Here is a 16,411-nt window from a genome sequence, read left to right as displayed (position 1 = left end):
GTGTCGCACTCTGCACCGGAGTTACTCTGCACACCCAGGGATGGCAAGAAAGGGATGGCTGAGACAAAGGTTTCCCCGTGTTCATAGTTGCTAGTGCTTTGTAAGAGTTCCCAACAGGCTCACTGGGAATCAGAATTTGCTGTAACTATAATAGTAAGAAAAGATTTCTATTTTTGTGAAAGTGTGACAAAGGCATTTCCAGGGCTGCATTCCCTATTTTATGGGGAAAAGCTGCTTTTTAAAACCAGGATATAATATTTAACTATGCTGTAGACTGATAGGTTTTACCCCTTGTATTTTAAGATGTTAGAAAGAGACATTTAAACTGTCAGAGAGCATTACTTCGTATCTAGCCTACACCAGCAGTTACAGGTACTTCTCCCACGTCTGAGACAGACAAGCAAGCCCCTGCAGATGCACCTGGAGAGGCGGAAGGCAGGGAGGCAGCAGCCCTCCCACACCACCAGGCACCCATGCAGGCTCTGCCTTACAGGGCATGGGAGCAGCAGCGCTGTGGTTGCTTGCAGCCTCGCACGGCCATATCTTCTTCACACCAGTAGTAAACTCTGCTCCAAGGCCAAGCGTCACCTCCCTTGACACCCCTGCACCCTCGCTTCCCCTGCTTCAAAACCTTTTTCCCTTTCATTCTTTTTCAGTATCTTTTCTCACTTTATTGTCATCCAGTTAACGTCACCCAAAACATACCGTGAAGGATCCTTCTTATTACCTTTAAACATGTGTCCTCTCCTTCCTTCTCCAGAAGGGATAGTTCCACCTGGGAAGCTTCACTGCGGTTGGGACCTGCTGTCCAAGGTCTGCTTTACACCTCTTCCTGCCCATTATCCTAGCAGGCAGCCACGAGCCATTTCTGCTCCAGGCAAACAGGCTTACAAGGGGAAGAGATGTGAAGGAAAAGAGCACACAAGCCCAGTAATCAGGGGACACGTGCCTTTGCCATGTGTTACCGAAGGTCTTCGTAAGAGGACAAGCTCCCAAGGTGACAGTGTTTTTTCCCTGCTTTCAGTTTCAAGCCCAATCGGCAGGAGGAAGGGGCTTTTCCTCATAAACCACCGTCACACTTGGGCTGGCTTCCAGTCCTGCTCTAGCCCCTTTCCTTTGTTCATCTGCAGCACTCAAATAGCCACAGAACAATGGCTGAGCCGCGGTGTGTACACACAGCTCTTCCTGCCCAGCCTGCCCCAGCCCCAGTGCGCACGTACTCTGTGTTAAGCAAGCCACAGTTGTACAAGCACGTTTTATGGAGTGACGACAAAAGCTTCCACTGGCTTTAAGCTGTTTTAAAAATAAATGAAAAGGCACCTTCTCATGTTTAGTCCACAAGAGCGGCCTTAAAAAACCAAGAAAGTCCTCAGTGCATGTAGGAACACCCACCAAGAGCTGCACGTGGCTGAATCTACAGCAAACCCCAGGGTGTATATGTGGCAGAAGCAGCTGGGTTCAGTCTTTTAAAATGAAGAAAAGGAAGAGGTTTTGCCCCTTTTTTTTACTGTATACTTGGACTGAGCTTTTCTAAGCCCATCAGAAATGCCTTTCTGATACAGACCTTACTAGTAAATGCAACTTTCCCACACTCAGCCACTTCCGATCACCCCAATATTTTCAAAGGCCTCACTCTAGCAGAAGGTGACTGGATGTGCCACTGCTTCGTGTGGACTTGCAGTGCATGGAAACGGTCACTGGTATGGGAGCAGGAAAGGATCACAGGAAGATGCCATCAAGGGTTAGGATCATGCTTAGTTATCTGACAGGACCAAAAGGAAGAGAAAGCAAAGCCATGGCATGATGCTGAAACTTACCCCCCTTTTGAAGTATGAAAAGTGGACAAACCCTGAACGTCATGGTGGTAACCAGGACCCGCTTGCCTCCCTTGGCTCCCATGGCTGCTTTCAGTGCTGCTCGAGTTGGTTTTCACGAGAGGTTTCTTGCTGTATGCCCCAGCTCTCAATTCTGTCTCAAACCCGTTCAGCGTTCTCTGAGCAGATCTGTTCCCCACGATTTCATGCCGGTATCCATCATATCTGTTCTCATATGAAACAGGGGGATTTTTTGACAATTTGTATCCATGAGAAATCAGGAGGTCCTCAACACTGAACATATTGTGCTGGTTTCACTCACAGCTGTGCCATCAGAAACCTCTTTCCAGCAGGACCCATCACTGCAAAACAAAATGAAAAATAAACAGAAGGCCACTTTAAACAAGGAAAGATATCTTTGATCAGCTGGTAGGCTGCTGAAGCTAAAAGTCTCATCCCGTGGCCTCAGTCTTCCACCCTTATAATAAAATAGATGAAGCAAAGTGCACACAGATGCTGATGAATCATGTGCTGACCTTCCCTAGACAATACACCTCCATGCACTCAGCCAAGCAGCAGATGCCGTGCTGCTGCTGACTCAGTCCCTTTCACTGAAGAATTCACTAGTGATTGCAGCTTTCGGATTTCACTAAGTGATCTCAAAAAAATCTTTGCACCAGAGGTAAGCCCACAATTTGAGTCAGGCATTTCCTTAAAAAACAATTTTTCCCCAGTCATGGAGAGGTGTGCTCTGTGTTACCTTTTAAGCTGCTGCAGGAGGAGGGGGCGGATTACAGGGCAATATGCCTCTCCCTACAGCTTTGCGTATTCCAATTAAGAAAAAATGTTCACATGAACAAGGACAAAATATGCATAAGAACAAAAATTAATTATGCAACCACATGAGAAACCCAGGTAATATCATGCAATACCCCAGCTGAACAGTCCTTTTTACAGATTACTTTCTTTTTGGCCTGTGTTGGCCTGCTGGAAATCAGTAATCCTCAACTGGAATAATAAAAAACCTAAGACTCCAAGTATGGTCTATTTTTACAGCACACTTCCACTGTGTAAAGTGACTGGAAACAACCTGAGATGCCCATGTCTACTGTGTCTCAATGATTTCCAAAACATGGGATAGTCAAGATTTTTCTTCCCAGTGACAGCCCTCAGTTCTGCACTGACTACAGCAAAGATTCAGCAAACTGAATTAGTTGGCTGGAAAAAAATCCCTATTGTCTATACCACTCTCGCAGCTTGTTATGCCAATTACAGAATACCCATTCTTCCAGAGTTTTAAAATGAGTCGAAGGCAGTGATCTATTCCATAGGTTCTGCACAACAATGGTCCCATTCTGGTACATTGCTCCTAACTTGAACCGTGTTACCAGAAGAAAGTAAGAAAAAAAAAAAAAAGGTGCATAAAGCACACAGAAATTGATTTGTTATGTAAATCATAAAACAGTCGAGATGATTTTCCCTGCATGAAGAGTTCATTTGACATGCCTGGTGAGTAGTGTGCGTCCTTAGTAGTAGCAGGTTTACCTGAGGGACAGGAGCCCAGCATTGGCAGTTGATCAAAAGCAGATAATCTCCACAAAGATCATGAAAAGCAGGTGTATTTTCTACACCAGGCTCTAATGCTCTCCTTGGGTAAGAAGAAAGGGAGAACTTCGTTCACTGCCATTTACAATAATTTACTTTAGATGGAGCAACTACCGAGATGGCTGCTGCACATTTATTAGTACTAAATCTCTCAGGCTATGTATATGCAGGAGTTGATGAGTTGGCTTAGAATATAAACCAGTTTCTGTGGTGCAGCACTCCATATATTATGGCCACTTTTTGCCTATCCAGCGCCCCATCCATTTTCTGCTCCCGCCCTGTCTCCTGGATGCTCTGCAGTCTGCAGAGCCAGTCCAGCCGGCTGCTCCGGGCCAGCCTGGTGTGCGACTCCTGGGCATGCAGGGACCCTCCAGCCGCCTCTGCTGTGCATTGCCTGCAGTGGCCACGGCGCTCGCCCAAGGACAGCCTGCAGTGTGGAAAAACATGCACGATTTTTGTGCAGAGCCACAATTTAACTGGTAATCTGGAACACTGCAAAAGTGGCTTTTCAGCCTGAGAGCCTGCTGAGCACTTAAACCAGTTTGTCTCTAGAGCTTAATGAATCTCTTCCCTTTTCACACATGTAACACTACACACCCTTTAAAAACAGAAAAATAAAGCTCTGTACCAAAGATATTTTAGGAGTATCTTTTGCTAGAACAGGACTCAGATTCTCACTAAGTGCTCTGAGTAAGCGAGCCAGCAGTACAAGCAAGCAGAAAGCAGGGAGGAGTGGGACCCTTCCCTCTTGAAAGGAAGGGAAGGCTTCATGGATTATTTTTGAATGCTGACCTAAAAGGCTGATTTTCCATCCACCCACCACCCTGGACTGTGCAAGGAGCCAGGTACGAGCAGAGCAAGGGGAACAGCTGGCTGCTAGAGCTGTTCAGCCTCTAACAAGAGAAGGATCCAATGTGACTACCATAAACAGCAGAAAGCCCATCGGAGTGCTTGCAGGTGCAAGGAAGAAATGTGTTTTTCCTGCTATTATTGTCAGGCTGGCTTGGAGCACAGCTTAACCCTCTCTCTGCCACCCGCTGCAGCCACGGTGCCATCAGAGAGACAAAGACGAGTGGGCAAGAAACCTCCGGCCCGTGGGGTTTACTCTGATCCTGCTTTTGGCACCAGTGGTAAGGAGCAATGGTGTGAAAATGCACCATGAGGAACTGGTGTGATCCTCTCCTCTTGCTCTGCAAACTTATCACCTGTGGAAAGGAAAGCCCTGCAGTGCTACGGGCGGTGGGAAGGCCCAGCTAGGAGTGGGATACTACCACTCTGCCTTCACAGCTCTGCAATGGGAACCATCAAGGCAGAGAAGCCTGCATCCTGCTGCCTGCCCTGGCACCCTCAGCACCAAACCCCCGACGAGCTCTCTCCAGACCCACCACATGGAGAAATGCTCTGTGCCCATGACACAAGCTCCCAGGAGCCAGTAACAGTGGTGGCAGGAGGCTGGTAGCTGGGATACTTCAGGACACATGCCTCAAAGGGCTGTGCAGAAGTCGCAGGGAGGTACTGTTCCCCCACATCGGACCTGGACAGGGGCAAGGGAGCCAGAGGCCCTGCCCAAGCAAAGCCTGCAGGACATCAACCATGTCAGCACCCAACATCCGCAGGGATGCTGGCCAGCTTTCCAAACCTGGCTGCAGCACTGAGATGCTCTTCCCACCCTCCTTTAGATAAATAAATCTAAGAAATAAAATCAAAGGATTTGGATTGGCAGGAGCAACAAAACCATTGCTGCAGCGCTGTCTTGTAAATAATCTCTCAGACTGGGCCAAAGTGTAAAGGCTGTGCAAAGCTTCTAATTTGAGGGAAGATCAACAACGCTGGAAAACAGTTTGTTTTTCCAGCGCTCATTTGTATTGTTTGCCAATGACATCAGTGCTTTCTGATAGGGTTTGCTTCCTGAGGATGCCTGCTATCTTGCCAGCGTTTCCGACTTGTCCCCGTCAGCCGGTACAACTCTGCATTACACTGGAAACAGAGGCCAAGCTTTTCTCTGGAAACTTCTCAGCAGCACTCTCAGATGCAAAGAAACAAGCGCAGGCTGACAGGCGGAAATCGGCATCAGCCCCTGCGTACGTGGAGACAATGGGGACCTGCAGCCTTGGCGAGCGGGACACAATGGGACCACCAGACGGAAACGTCATCAGAGCATGTTGGCTCAGGGTGGTCTGTCCCAGGGTGGGGATCTCATCACTGGCCTTGAGAAAAACCCAAAGCACTTGTGAAAGACACCCTGAAGAAATCTGGTGATAGAGTTTCCTCTGAGCTGCTTCTGGAGCCCATTCTCAGTGGGGGAAACGCTCTGGTTTCTGTTGATGGTCTGCTTTTATCTACAGGTTTTTCAGTGGCAGGGGTTCCCAAGCTTTATTATTTTGGGGGGTATCACCAGCACCTGTACAACAACCAGAACAAGAGATGATAAATGCCAACACTTGCAAGAGTGGCAGAAGCAGCTCCCACCTCTGTGCTCTGAAATGGCTTGTGTGCTGCTGAATCCTCTCTGCATGGCATTTAGAGCTGCCCTTTGGCATGCACCTTTGGTTAGCCCTGGCTCCAGAGAGCATCCCGGCACAGCACCCACATATTGGGTGGGAGACCAGAAGCGACAGAGGATTTAGCCCTGGATGCCCTCTGTTACATCTCTCCCACCCTCTGCTACTTGAAATAAAGTAGAAGGTGGCAACCCTTTAACTGTTTGGGTATGACCCCTGAAACTCTTTCTTGTGCATGATTTGCCCTGCCCACCTCTGCAGAACTATTTATAATATTTTTGTAAGTGATTCTGTACAATTTCACAGGAAAAATAAACCACAAACCTAACAATGGAACATGATTCATATTGCAAGATGAAGCATACAAACATCATGAACTGCCAAAATCAAGGCACCCTGCATGGACACATGAGTTGCCGCAGTCTGTAATTACATTACTTCAGGCTACTGAAGTCTGCAGGACTCCTGCCTCATTTGATACACAGGCTAGGTGATGCTAGTCTTCCTAGGCTTTATCTACAGCGGCTATCCAAACACTGTTCTGAAGACAGAGTTACTAACAGACATCTGAATTACAAAGCATATTATCCAGGTGGGTCACACGTTAAACTAGCTTATCTTCACTCACGTCTGGGTGACAGAATTCCCATTTCATATCAGACCTGTGCCAGAGAGAAGTATTTATGCAGATAGACTAAAGTGATAACAACCCTCTCCATACTGGGCACCCAGTCTGAAGTGTCTACAACCTGATTTTTCAAAGCACTCAGCCTTAAAACTGAACTAGGTATGTTCAAAGCAACTGCCGCAAGAACCCTAGTGCCTCTGCATGCCAAGCCAAGTGTAGCAAGTCAGGTGTCCGCACAATGAAGACATGGGATTAGCCAAAAAAGCGGTTGCAGTAATTTGTCTACATTGCCCTTCTCTGTCCCTCTGCCCATCTAATCGAGCACCAACACTTTTGCCCGGGCAGCCCCCGTCTCCCTCCCACCCCTGTCAGCTCCTCACCACCATGCACACCAGTGCCTTCATTTCCCACTTCCCAACCTTCTGGCCAGTCACAGCCACTTGTCCTTCCCACCACCCCCCCAGCATCCCTCCCCTGCTCCCACCAGTCCGGCCACCCTTCCCACGCAGCCCACCACTATGCTAACCAGCCCACCCTGCCCTCCTGCAGCCCTTACAGCTTCTCCCCACCAGTCTTCTATTTGCATCCCTCACCCCAATTTTCCTCCGTCCCCTCCTGATAACCAGCCTCTGTTCCGTCTATGTTTCCAGCAGAAGCACCTTTGTGCCTGCTCTCTGCTCCCAGGTCCAAGACCCTGTCTCACCTGTACCTGGAAAAAGCAGGAGCCGTCATTACGGGGACAATCCAGCTCCACCACAGCAGCCCTGGGCAGGGGCAGCGCACCGGGGCTACGCAGACATGCTCTCCTCAAACTTCTGTTGGAGTGGTTGAGGGCACGAGTGCTGTCCCTGAGCAGGGCTTCGTCACGAGTGGGCTGCTCAGCACCAGAGGCTGTGAGGTGCTGGTGGATGGGAGGAAAAATCTTCAGAAAACAGAGTGTCTAGAAACAGAGACGAGTCTGGCGAGAACATGCGTGGATGTCTCTGAGCCTTGTCACCATAGATCCTGTTCCTGAACATGATGGCACAGCAGCTCTCAATCAAAGAGCTGGAGGATTTCTTTTCTTTCCCCTTTTTAATGTGGGCAAAACAACATTCCTTCTCTCCTCCCTCCTCCCCCCTAGTTTTCCTTGGAAATGGTTGAATTGGTTTAGCTGACAATATTAAAATAAATTTAGCCTGAGAGAGAGACACAACCTGAAAGTCACAGATCAAGTGATAAAAGCCTGACAGACTACAGCAATGGAAAACAGGTTCTTGTAGCAGAAGTTTTAATACTAGATGGTACTACTCACTCAGTCTATAACCCTGAGCTACATCCCAGAAGAATGTGTCTTTGGCCATTGTAATAGCTCCTGTTTTCTCACCCTGCTTTTACATGTGTGCATATGAGACATCTTATTGAAAATAAACATATTAAATGAGGCTTTTACCTCGATCATATCACTTTGGGGACAATGAAGTCAGATGGGACTGTAAATGGCAGGCTGCTGTGCGTGCAGCCAGCTTGGTGTGCTGTGCCCCTGCCCTCCACTGCGGAAACAAACACCACCACATTCACTGGCTTGCAGACACACACTCCATCAGGAAAAATAAAATTAATGTACTTGAAAAGCCTTCAACAATACTGTTCACTATGATCAAATATTAGATATTTAATGCAAAGATAGTCTAGAACATGGGAGAAAGAGATTAATGTAAAAGTTGGATGTATTCAACTCAGCAGGGCTTAATTAAGCATAGGCTAGGAGTAAAGAAGGAGTAGGGAACTAGCCAGGGCAGCCTCCAAGCCATGAGTAACTACCTACTAGAAATTCTCATCGGATAGGCGAAGGGCAAACATATTATCTAGCTTCAAACAAAAGGGGGAAGGAGACAGATCTGAGGTATCACAGACCAGACAGCCTGGCTTTGATATTGACTCAGACAAACTATTATTCAACCCACTGATAAATGCTTATAACAGGTGTCAATTTATCGTGGAGGGGGAGGGAGCAAGTATGTGATCCAGGAGGAGCAGCGGTGTTTCCAGCTCCCTGCTTTCTGCCCCGCATTGCAGCTGTATCCACTCCCGCATGATAAAGTCATGAGAAAACAGAAAACACAGACTTGTCACGAACAAATTAAGTCTAATCAATTTAATATTCTTCTTTGACAGAGTTGGGAGCATAGTGACTAGGGAGGAAAAAACAGTAGAAGTCGCACATTGGAATGAGGAAAGCTTTTGATGGATGCATCTGATAGTCTTATATGCAAACCAGGTGAATACAATTTAGGTACAATTTACTCTCAGTGGGTATACAAATTTTTGAATCTGTACTCAAGGAACAGTTAGCAAATTCAATGTCAACCTGAAAAGACACATAAGGGCTCCGCCTGGGGTCTTGCTCTATTTGGTATTTCCATTAAAGACTTGTAAATTAGAATAAAGATTACAATTACAAATCTGTAGGGAGTGCTGTGAGCATTTTCAGGGATTACAATTAGAATAAAATCTTAATAAATTAGAGACCCAGTCTGAAATGAATGACAGATTCAATACAGGCAGGTGTAAAGCACCATGTTGAAGAAGAAAGATGTAAAGCAAAAGTGCAAAATGGAGCGGTATGGCAAAAGTCTTGGGGGCTGGAGACGCAAAGACAGAACGCATCAAGAGAACCACAGGGCTTGGTATACACGTATACCTCCAAGCATATTTGCCTAAGAGGAGCATCACACATCAAGCTCTTCATTCCTCTCAGCCCTATATCCAGCTTCGGGCCCTACCTCAAGCGTGATGCTGCTCCCTGCCACTTGCTCACGAGAATTCAAAGTTTAGGAAGTGTGACCCCTTGAGATGAGGGTACAAGAAGTAGGCTTGTTTAGTTGAAATAAAAGGGAGGAGGAATGAGGGTGAGAGAATGAGAGATGATAACAAGTTTCAAATATGTCAGGCTGCTAAAAGGCAGCGATAATCTCATCCTGCTCCCTGTGGATATGGAAAACTGAAGGGACTGGCTTAGCATGCAGCAGGGGAGATTTAGGTTAGATATTAGGGGGAAATGTCTAGCTGTGATGATAGTTAACCACTGGTTACGCTGGGAAGCTGTGAATCTCCATCAACGGAGGTTTTCAAGAATAGGCTAAATGAAGATCTATTGGGAACAGTGCAGATGAAGCAGATCCTGCCTCAGAACCAAGAGATTTGAGATGGAAGTGAAATATTTTTACATTCCTCCTCTCCCTCCCCCCCCACCCCAAAAAGGTATTGTTTTGTTGGCATGCCCCACACCTGGAGTTTCCAGACTTCAAATATCGAGTATTTCTCACTTTGATTCCTCAGTTATAGTTTGTTAGCCCTCATTCTCTCCTATGGGGCTGGCTCCCTGGCTTTGTATGCCTCCATGATGAGCCACATACAGCTGAGGAGGATCAGTGCATTGGGTTTTGGGAGTTGAAGTCCTCTGGGGATGTACAAAGAAGTGGGGTTGGAAGCACAACTCTGCAGGGTAATACAGTGTACACAAGACTTTGTTTACCAGTCTGATCTTCTCTCCAACAAAATCAAACCCCTTCTGTACAAGATTCCCAGACTTATAAATATCCACCTTGCCTGAATTACAACGTGGCTCTCCCCCAATACCACTGTCCGAAGTAAAATGAACGCTTTATCACAAAATGCCACCAATGACCTACCTTGTGCCCCCCTGTCCTGACATCCTCTGCTCTGCAGGGAAGAGTGAGGGGGTGCCAAGGGCAGGCAGGCCTGGCAACGTGGCAAGCACCTCTTAGTAGGAAGAGAAACTTTTGCTTCTCCTCTAAGGGTGGGAGGGGTATGGAAACTGAGGCACAAGAGACTTGCTCACATTGAAGGATCTCACACAGAGAAGAGGCGGTAGATGACCTGGGTGGAGGTGCAAGAACAGAGTCCTGACCAGAGGACTTGTATCAGGTCAGGGACACACATCAGATGCAGCTTCAAACATGTTCCCATTGCAGCCAACACCGAGGGCTTCAAAGCCACTAGTGTTGCATGTACAATCATCTCTGCTGACTACATGGGAAGAAGATGTGCCAAAGTCATTGCTGAAAGATAAGCCAACTCTGTGTTGGCACATCTTCCTAGGCCTGCATGTCTCTTCCATGCATTTCACAGAAATTAAAAAGAAATCCATGAATTTTTGTGTTCAACCTTCATTACCTGTGGGCAGGAGGGTTCACATTTTTTCTCCAACACAGAGATTCACAGACAGTGAAAATTACAGCTCACAAGATCTTTGCATTCTTTGAGCAAAAAGTCGTCACTGAAATCACCGAACTGTGCCAAAGAATAAATTAATGATATGACACGTCTCCAATAAAATTAGGAAGCGAGGAGGAGAAGAGGAGCGAGTCTTCAAGAGTTTAGTTAATTCTCAGAAGGTAGTTATTCCTGTCTTGTATCTGACCAGTACAGACGTATCAGCAAACCTGCTGTGGCACGAGAGAGAGTGCAGAGCACCTCCTGGGGGAGACCTTAATGAGTGACGTCTGCTCTCCAGGGGTCGCCAGCCCCATTCGTTAGGAAATTTCAGGTCATATTTCGGAGTTTGCTTTCTCAGATTTGCCAAGAAAAAAATGGTAGAGAGCTAGATTATTTATATTTTTTTTAAGTAATGTGTGTCATTGAGTACTGGGTTCACACAATGATGAAATAGGTGTCTGACAGTGCATGGATGGGAGCTTGTATCTGAAATAAGGTTGATTTTTAAATTTGCCATGGACCAATCCAGGCCCGACTCAGCACTGATTCGCTGAGGCTCATAAGCATCCAAATAGAAGTAAACACATAAAGCGAGAGAGGAAACGTCCAAGCATGCACAGATACCACTGCTTGAATTAGCTGGTTTTCAAAATGTCAACAGCTCACTTCCACCGATGACAGAGCAGCACATTACTCCACTGAAAGTGGTCCAGACTTTTTTCAGAGAAGGAGCAATTGTTAAAGATCACTCACTGCTACTCTGTGCTCCAGATATAACCAGTCCTTCGACCAATTGGCAACATATGGTGTATTTCCTCAAATGACAGCTTTTGTTTGTCACAACAGGAGAACAAAATAGTACATTTATTAAACAAAGTGTAACTAGCCAACTCTATCCCTCCCAAAAAGGAACTGCAGAAAAGGGTAATTTTTAGGAGTCAGACAAATGTTTGCATGCTGTTTACGACAATTCTGTACAGAGCAATACACTCTGGTAGAACAAAGCACATGGAATCAAATTGGTTGCTCACATCTTAAAATCAAGATGTTAAGGGTTAATCATCTCACCTTAAATACGTATGGCAAAGTGCCGATAAGCTGCTCCCACACTAGGACTACATGGATCTTTATTATTGTTTGCATGTTTTTTAACAGAAAAGCTCTCCATCTGTGCAAAGCAAAAAAAAAGGATCTCAATAACAACTATATTAAAACTTTCAAAGTACAATTTTTTAATAAGGGATCCATCACATCATTGAACTTCTTTGAGATGACAGTGACATGACTTATAGAGCCTGGACTCTCTGATCAAAAGGATTACACACATTAGCATCCTACTAATCACAGCAGGACAGGACAGCCCATCAGGCCAGGACTCATGGAGGAGAGATCCGTAAACAAACACTTTCTCCCGCTCACAAACGTGGCTGGGAGCAGAGGCACGCCGCAGTTGGTGTGGTCTTCTCCTCTTTCAAAGAGATAAAGATTGTGTCTGCTGGAGTAAATAAATTCTCAGCATAGGCTTATGCATCTGTTTGTTTACTCATTTTCAGACATTACCATCCTTTCCTGTGTCGTTATCCCTTTTATATTACCCTTGTAAGTATAATCGAATGCCCTCTCTTCTGGATTGACCCTCTGCTTCTTCCTGTATTATAGATGCCTTTGATCTTTCTTTCTTGCATCTGTGTGTCCTGCCTTGTAGTCTCAGCAGGATTTCCCCCTGACCTCTTGCACTATCAGAAAATAAATGCCAAAGTAGCATTTGTATGCATTAGTGTAGAAAAAAATATGAAAGACAGACACTCGAGAAGCCTACACGCAAGCGCTGTTATGCTGCCGAGGCACTGCACGTGCTGGGCAGGGCTGCCGACCAGCAAGGTAAGCCCAGGCTGGTGAAAGGTGGCCCAGCTCCTGAGCACACATGAGCCACCTCGACCAACAGGGCGAGCAGCCATCATCATGATGGGGGAAGAGAGACCATCCTAAAATTTCAGAAGTGGCTGTTAATTTTTCCCCCTTCGTCACACACTGGGTGACTTGCAGGGCGCCCTCAGCACTTTCAACAAGCAGAACTCTGCCTTTAACATTTTTTCCTTTTTTCCACTAGCTCAGCTTTCAAAAGCCCTTCCCTTGCCCCACCATTTCAGATGGTCCAAGTTAGGGCTGACAAACTCTATTAATATCCTAACTGTAATACATTTGGGCAGTGAAGAGGCTGCTGCTGACGGTTGTTCTCTGCAGGCACTGCCAATACCAGAAGAACTGAGGGTTATCTCTAGGTAGATGTGAAAAGATGCCATCAGTTCACATAGAGACCTTAACAATTGCATCAAGACTGCTGAAAGGCTAACCAACCCCTTCCTTCATAGCTGGAACTGGTGAGTAAGCTTCCCCAGCAAGCCCGAGTCCACTGGCTCTTTAAACAAAGCACAATAACAAGGTTGCAGAAAGTGAGATAACCCTTTCCACTCAAGAGGTGGAAAACAACATCTGTTAAAAAACAAATAAACTGGTGTAATGGCTTCAGTAGGAGACCCAGAGGATTTTAGAGATGCAGCTCATGGCTTGGTCAACACATTGTGAACAGCAAATTACAAGAGAACAATTGTTTCATACCAAGCTCCCCCACCCCTGAACTCCCTCAAGGTTAATTAGGATGGCCTCCAGCCAAATTAATTAGAAGAGAAGATTTGGGCAGGACTTTGCTATGCACTCGTAACTAGTTCCAAGGTGACCGAGAAGTTCAGAAATGCCTCACCTTCCAAATAAAGACTGCTTGGCAAAAAACAAGCTCACATGTGCCATGTCATTTCTCTGACAAGCAGGAGAAACACTTAAAAGTAATCTTTCCCTAACTAACGGCTAAGGCAGAAGAGTTTTCTGCATCCTTCCCACTGAACAATATGCCCTTGTTTATTTTCTGTGTGCTTTTTAGGTCATAAGAGGCCAGTGAAATTATGCATCTAAAGAACAATATACTACTGTAACTTGCCACTTGATACACACAGCGTGGCAGACTCTGAAATATACGTCCTTTCCAAGAGCCCATGAATACATGTTGCAGCACGAAGAAATCCTGAACACCACCATAGGAAGAGAGGATGCAGATGTGGGCCCAGCCTTCACGCCAACAGCCTGAGTTGGTATTTTAGTTGGTATTATGACATGTCACTGTGCAATGCTTAGGAGAGTGCCCTGCCTTGAGGGGGACAGCCCTGCCTAGCTTCTCCACCCTGCGGCAGCAACCTGCCTTGACCTCCTCCGGACTCTGCTGCCCTCAGCATCCTTGGCAAAGGGAACAGCTGGCAGGACCACACTTTTTTCGTCCAAGTGGTACCATGGTGAATGGTAGACCCTGCAAGAGCGTAGTAGGGTAGGGCAGACCTAGCCTCTGTGATTAGAAACTAAATGCTAGTACAAATTGAGGCTCTCACAGTGGCTGCATCTCTGAACTGCAGAGCCCTTCTCAGTCATTCATCTGATATTCTTTAGTCTGAAGCTGGAAGGTTGCTATTTTCCATGTGTCTGTTACCCGCAAACAGCAACAGCGTTTCTGGGCAGAATCAGAACTTTTAAAGTAACAAAGAGAAAATACTCCAGCTCATGCAAAGAAGAGTAGCTGAATACTTTTCGGCAGGACACAATTCACATTGTCACTAGCCAAGATTTAATGTCTTGACCATGTGGATCAGACTGACTACTCAGAACAGTTACATAGTATTTTCACTTAAGGACTTGGGCTGGAGTAGCTTACCATGTAGGGTCCATGCCACAAAAAACCCATTATTCTGAACTCTTGACAAAAAAAAGAAAAGAAAAAAAAAAACCAAAGCCCAATGCTTAATAGATGCAAGAGTCCTTTGGCACAGATCCAGTGGCAGACTAAGGCCATAATTTGTAATTCTGGGGCAATTATGACATGACATAACAGCACAGATCTCCTCCTGACATAACAGCTTTTTTTCATCCTCTTTGCAACAGTACGCCGTTTGAAACAGCCACCAGAAAGGAAATAACCCAAAAGATCTATTGGGCTGCTGTGTAGGTAGCGGGGTACGAACAAGCACGGAGAGGGGCGGCCGTGGATGTTTCAGACCCCGGTGCCACGTCCTGGGCGCCGTCGGCGGGGGCCGGCACCGAGCGGCAGCCGCTGCCCCGCGACGGGCGCCGGGGCCGCCGCGACGGGCGCTGATAAAGGCGAGTGGCTCCGGCGAGCGGCGCCGACCACCTTCCCCGGGTCCCCTGCTCCGGGCCGGCCCGGGGCGCTCGGCACGTCGGCAGGGAGCCCCGAGAGAGACGGGGCGGCGGCGGGGGGAGAGGAACGAGCAGGTGCAAAGCGGCGGGGCAGGGGTGGGAACCCGAGGGATGCGCCCCCCGGAGCCGCGCATCGCCGCCGCCGCCCCGGGACACCTCCGAGCGCGCGCCGGTACGCCCCCCGCCCCCCCCGCGCTCCTCCAGCTGCCCCCCGCCCCGCCGGGACTCACCGCTCCGCCGGCCGCCGCAGGACCCACCCGCGGGTGGCGGCTGGGGCCGCCGCGCTCAGCGGCTGCCGGGAGGCGCCGAGCCCGCCGCGGGGGTGGGGCGGGGCGGGCGGCCCCGCCCCCCCCACGGCCCCGCCCCCGCCCCGCCCCCGCCGGGCGCCGCGGGTGCCTCCGCCGAGGGGGCGTTGCGGGATTTTCCCTTCTTTTTCCCTCCCGACCCCCCCCCCCCCCCACTTTTCATTTTTTGCCTTTTTCTGTTGTTTGTCCCCCGCCGCGCCCCCCGTCCCCGCACAGAGCGGCACTGGCACAGCCCGGGTGCCCGGGGCACGATGCTGCATGGCCCCGCAGGGTCCCCAGCACAAGCCGCGGGGCTTGGGCAGTCCCTGGGGTAGCAGGGCACCAGGCCCCCACCCGCGGAGCCATCCTTGCGGCCTGGAGAAACATTCCTTTGCCCTTAGCAAGCTGCAAGCTCCGGCCCTTGCAGGCACTACGCACTGCCTTCCCAGCCCAGGATCCGATTCTCCTTCAATCCATCCCCATAAACATGTTTCCTTGTGCACTGGGGAGCTGATGTCCTGCAGCGGTGGTGAAACGCGTGTGAGGCACTGGCAAGCTAAAAAAGCTGAGCCCTGGAAGGTCTGGTTAGCTTCAAGCTCCAAAGCCCGCCCGTCACAGGCCTGCTCCATGGACACTTAGCTGCAAAGCCAGGTCTGGGACGTGTCCAACAGCAGTGCATCCTTCCAGAAAGATAACCCAGGAGGACCTGTCCCAGGAGCCTGACCCGGCACCAGCAGCCCTGCCGGGAACACACTCTTACACGGGGCAGGTTGTTTTCTCTGAAAAGTTTAACAGGCACCTCTTGTCCCCTCCCTCCACAACTGAGCTCAATGCACAGCTTAGCTGAGAAGAAAGATATCAACTTCCTTGGCATGAGGAAAATCTGCAGAAGGGAAGACTGGGGTCCGTCAAGGATGGAGAGGGACCGGAGGAGACCCTTTCAAGGCTTGCTATGCCTACCAGCACCCAGCCATGCACCCGAAGGGCTCATCCTCGCCATGGTTTTCATTGATACATCCACAAGCATTTCTGAAGCACTTCTGGTTGCCTGCTTCTCCACCTCTCCTCTCCCTGTCATTTATTCAGTCTCTAGAAACAGGT

At 48.2% G+C, this 16,411-nt stretch overlaps 1 protein-coding gene across 4 annotated transcripts in view; it reads right to left on the bottom strand.

Moving 5' to 3' along the window:
* The window catches only part of JCAD (junctional cadherin 5 associated), a 68,048-nt gene that overhangs the window by 18,062 nt on the left and 33,575 nt on the right, over positions 1-16,411 (bottom strand). The window contains exons 1-3 of one of the 4 annotated variants that reach the window (XM_064444893.1): positions 15,257-15,332; positions 7,258-7,449; positions 1,818-2,176 (exon numbers count right to left, since the gene is read on the bottom strand). In XM_064444893.1, coding sequence (XP_064300963.1) covers positions 1,818-2,116 — 299 coding nt within the window. In that variant the 5' untranslated portion in view covers positions 2,117-2,176; positions 7,258-7,449; positions 15,257-15,332. Of the gene's footprint in view, positions 1-1,817; positions 2,177-7,257; positions 7,450-15,256; positions 15,351-16,411 lie in introns of those variants that run through there. The other 3 variants (XM_064444892.1, XM_064444895.1, XM_064444896.1) reach the window with 3 other exon arrangements.

This window comes from Phalacrocorax carbo, chromosome 2, assembly GCF_963921805.1.
Source record: "Phalacrocorax carbo chromosome 2, bPhaCar2.1, whole genome shotgun sequence".
NCBI classification, from domain to species: domain Eukaryota; kingdom Metazoa; phylum Chordata; class Aves; order Suliformes; family Phalacrocoracidae; genus Phalacrocorax; species Phalacrocorax carbo.
This window is presented reverse-complemented; position numbering and strand designations above follow the sequence as displayed.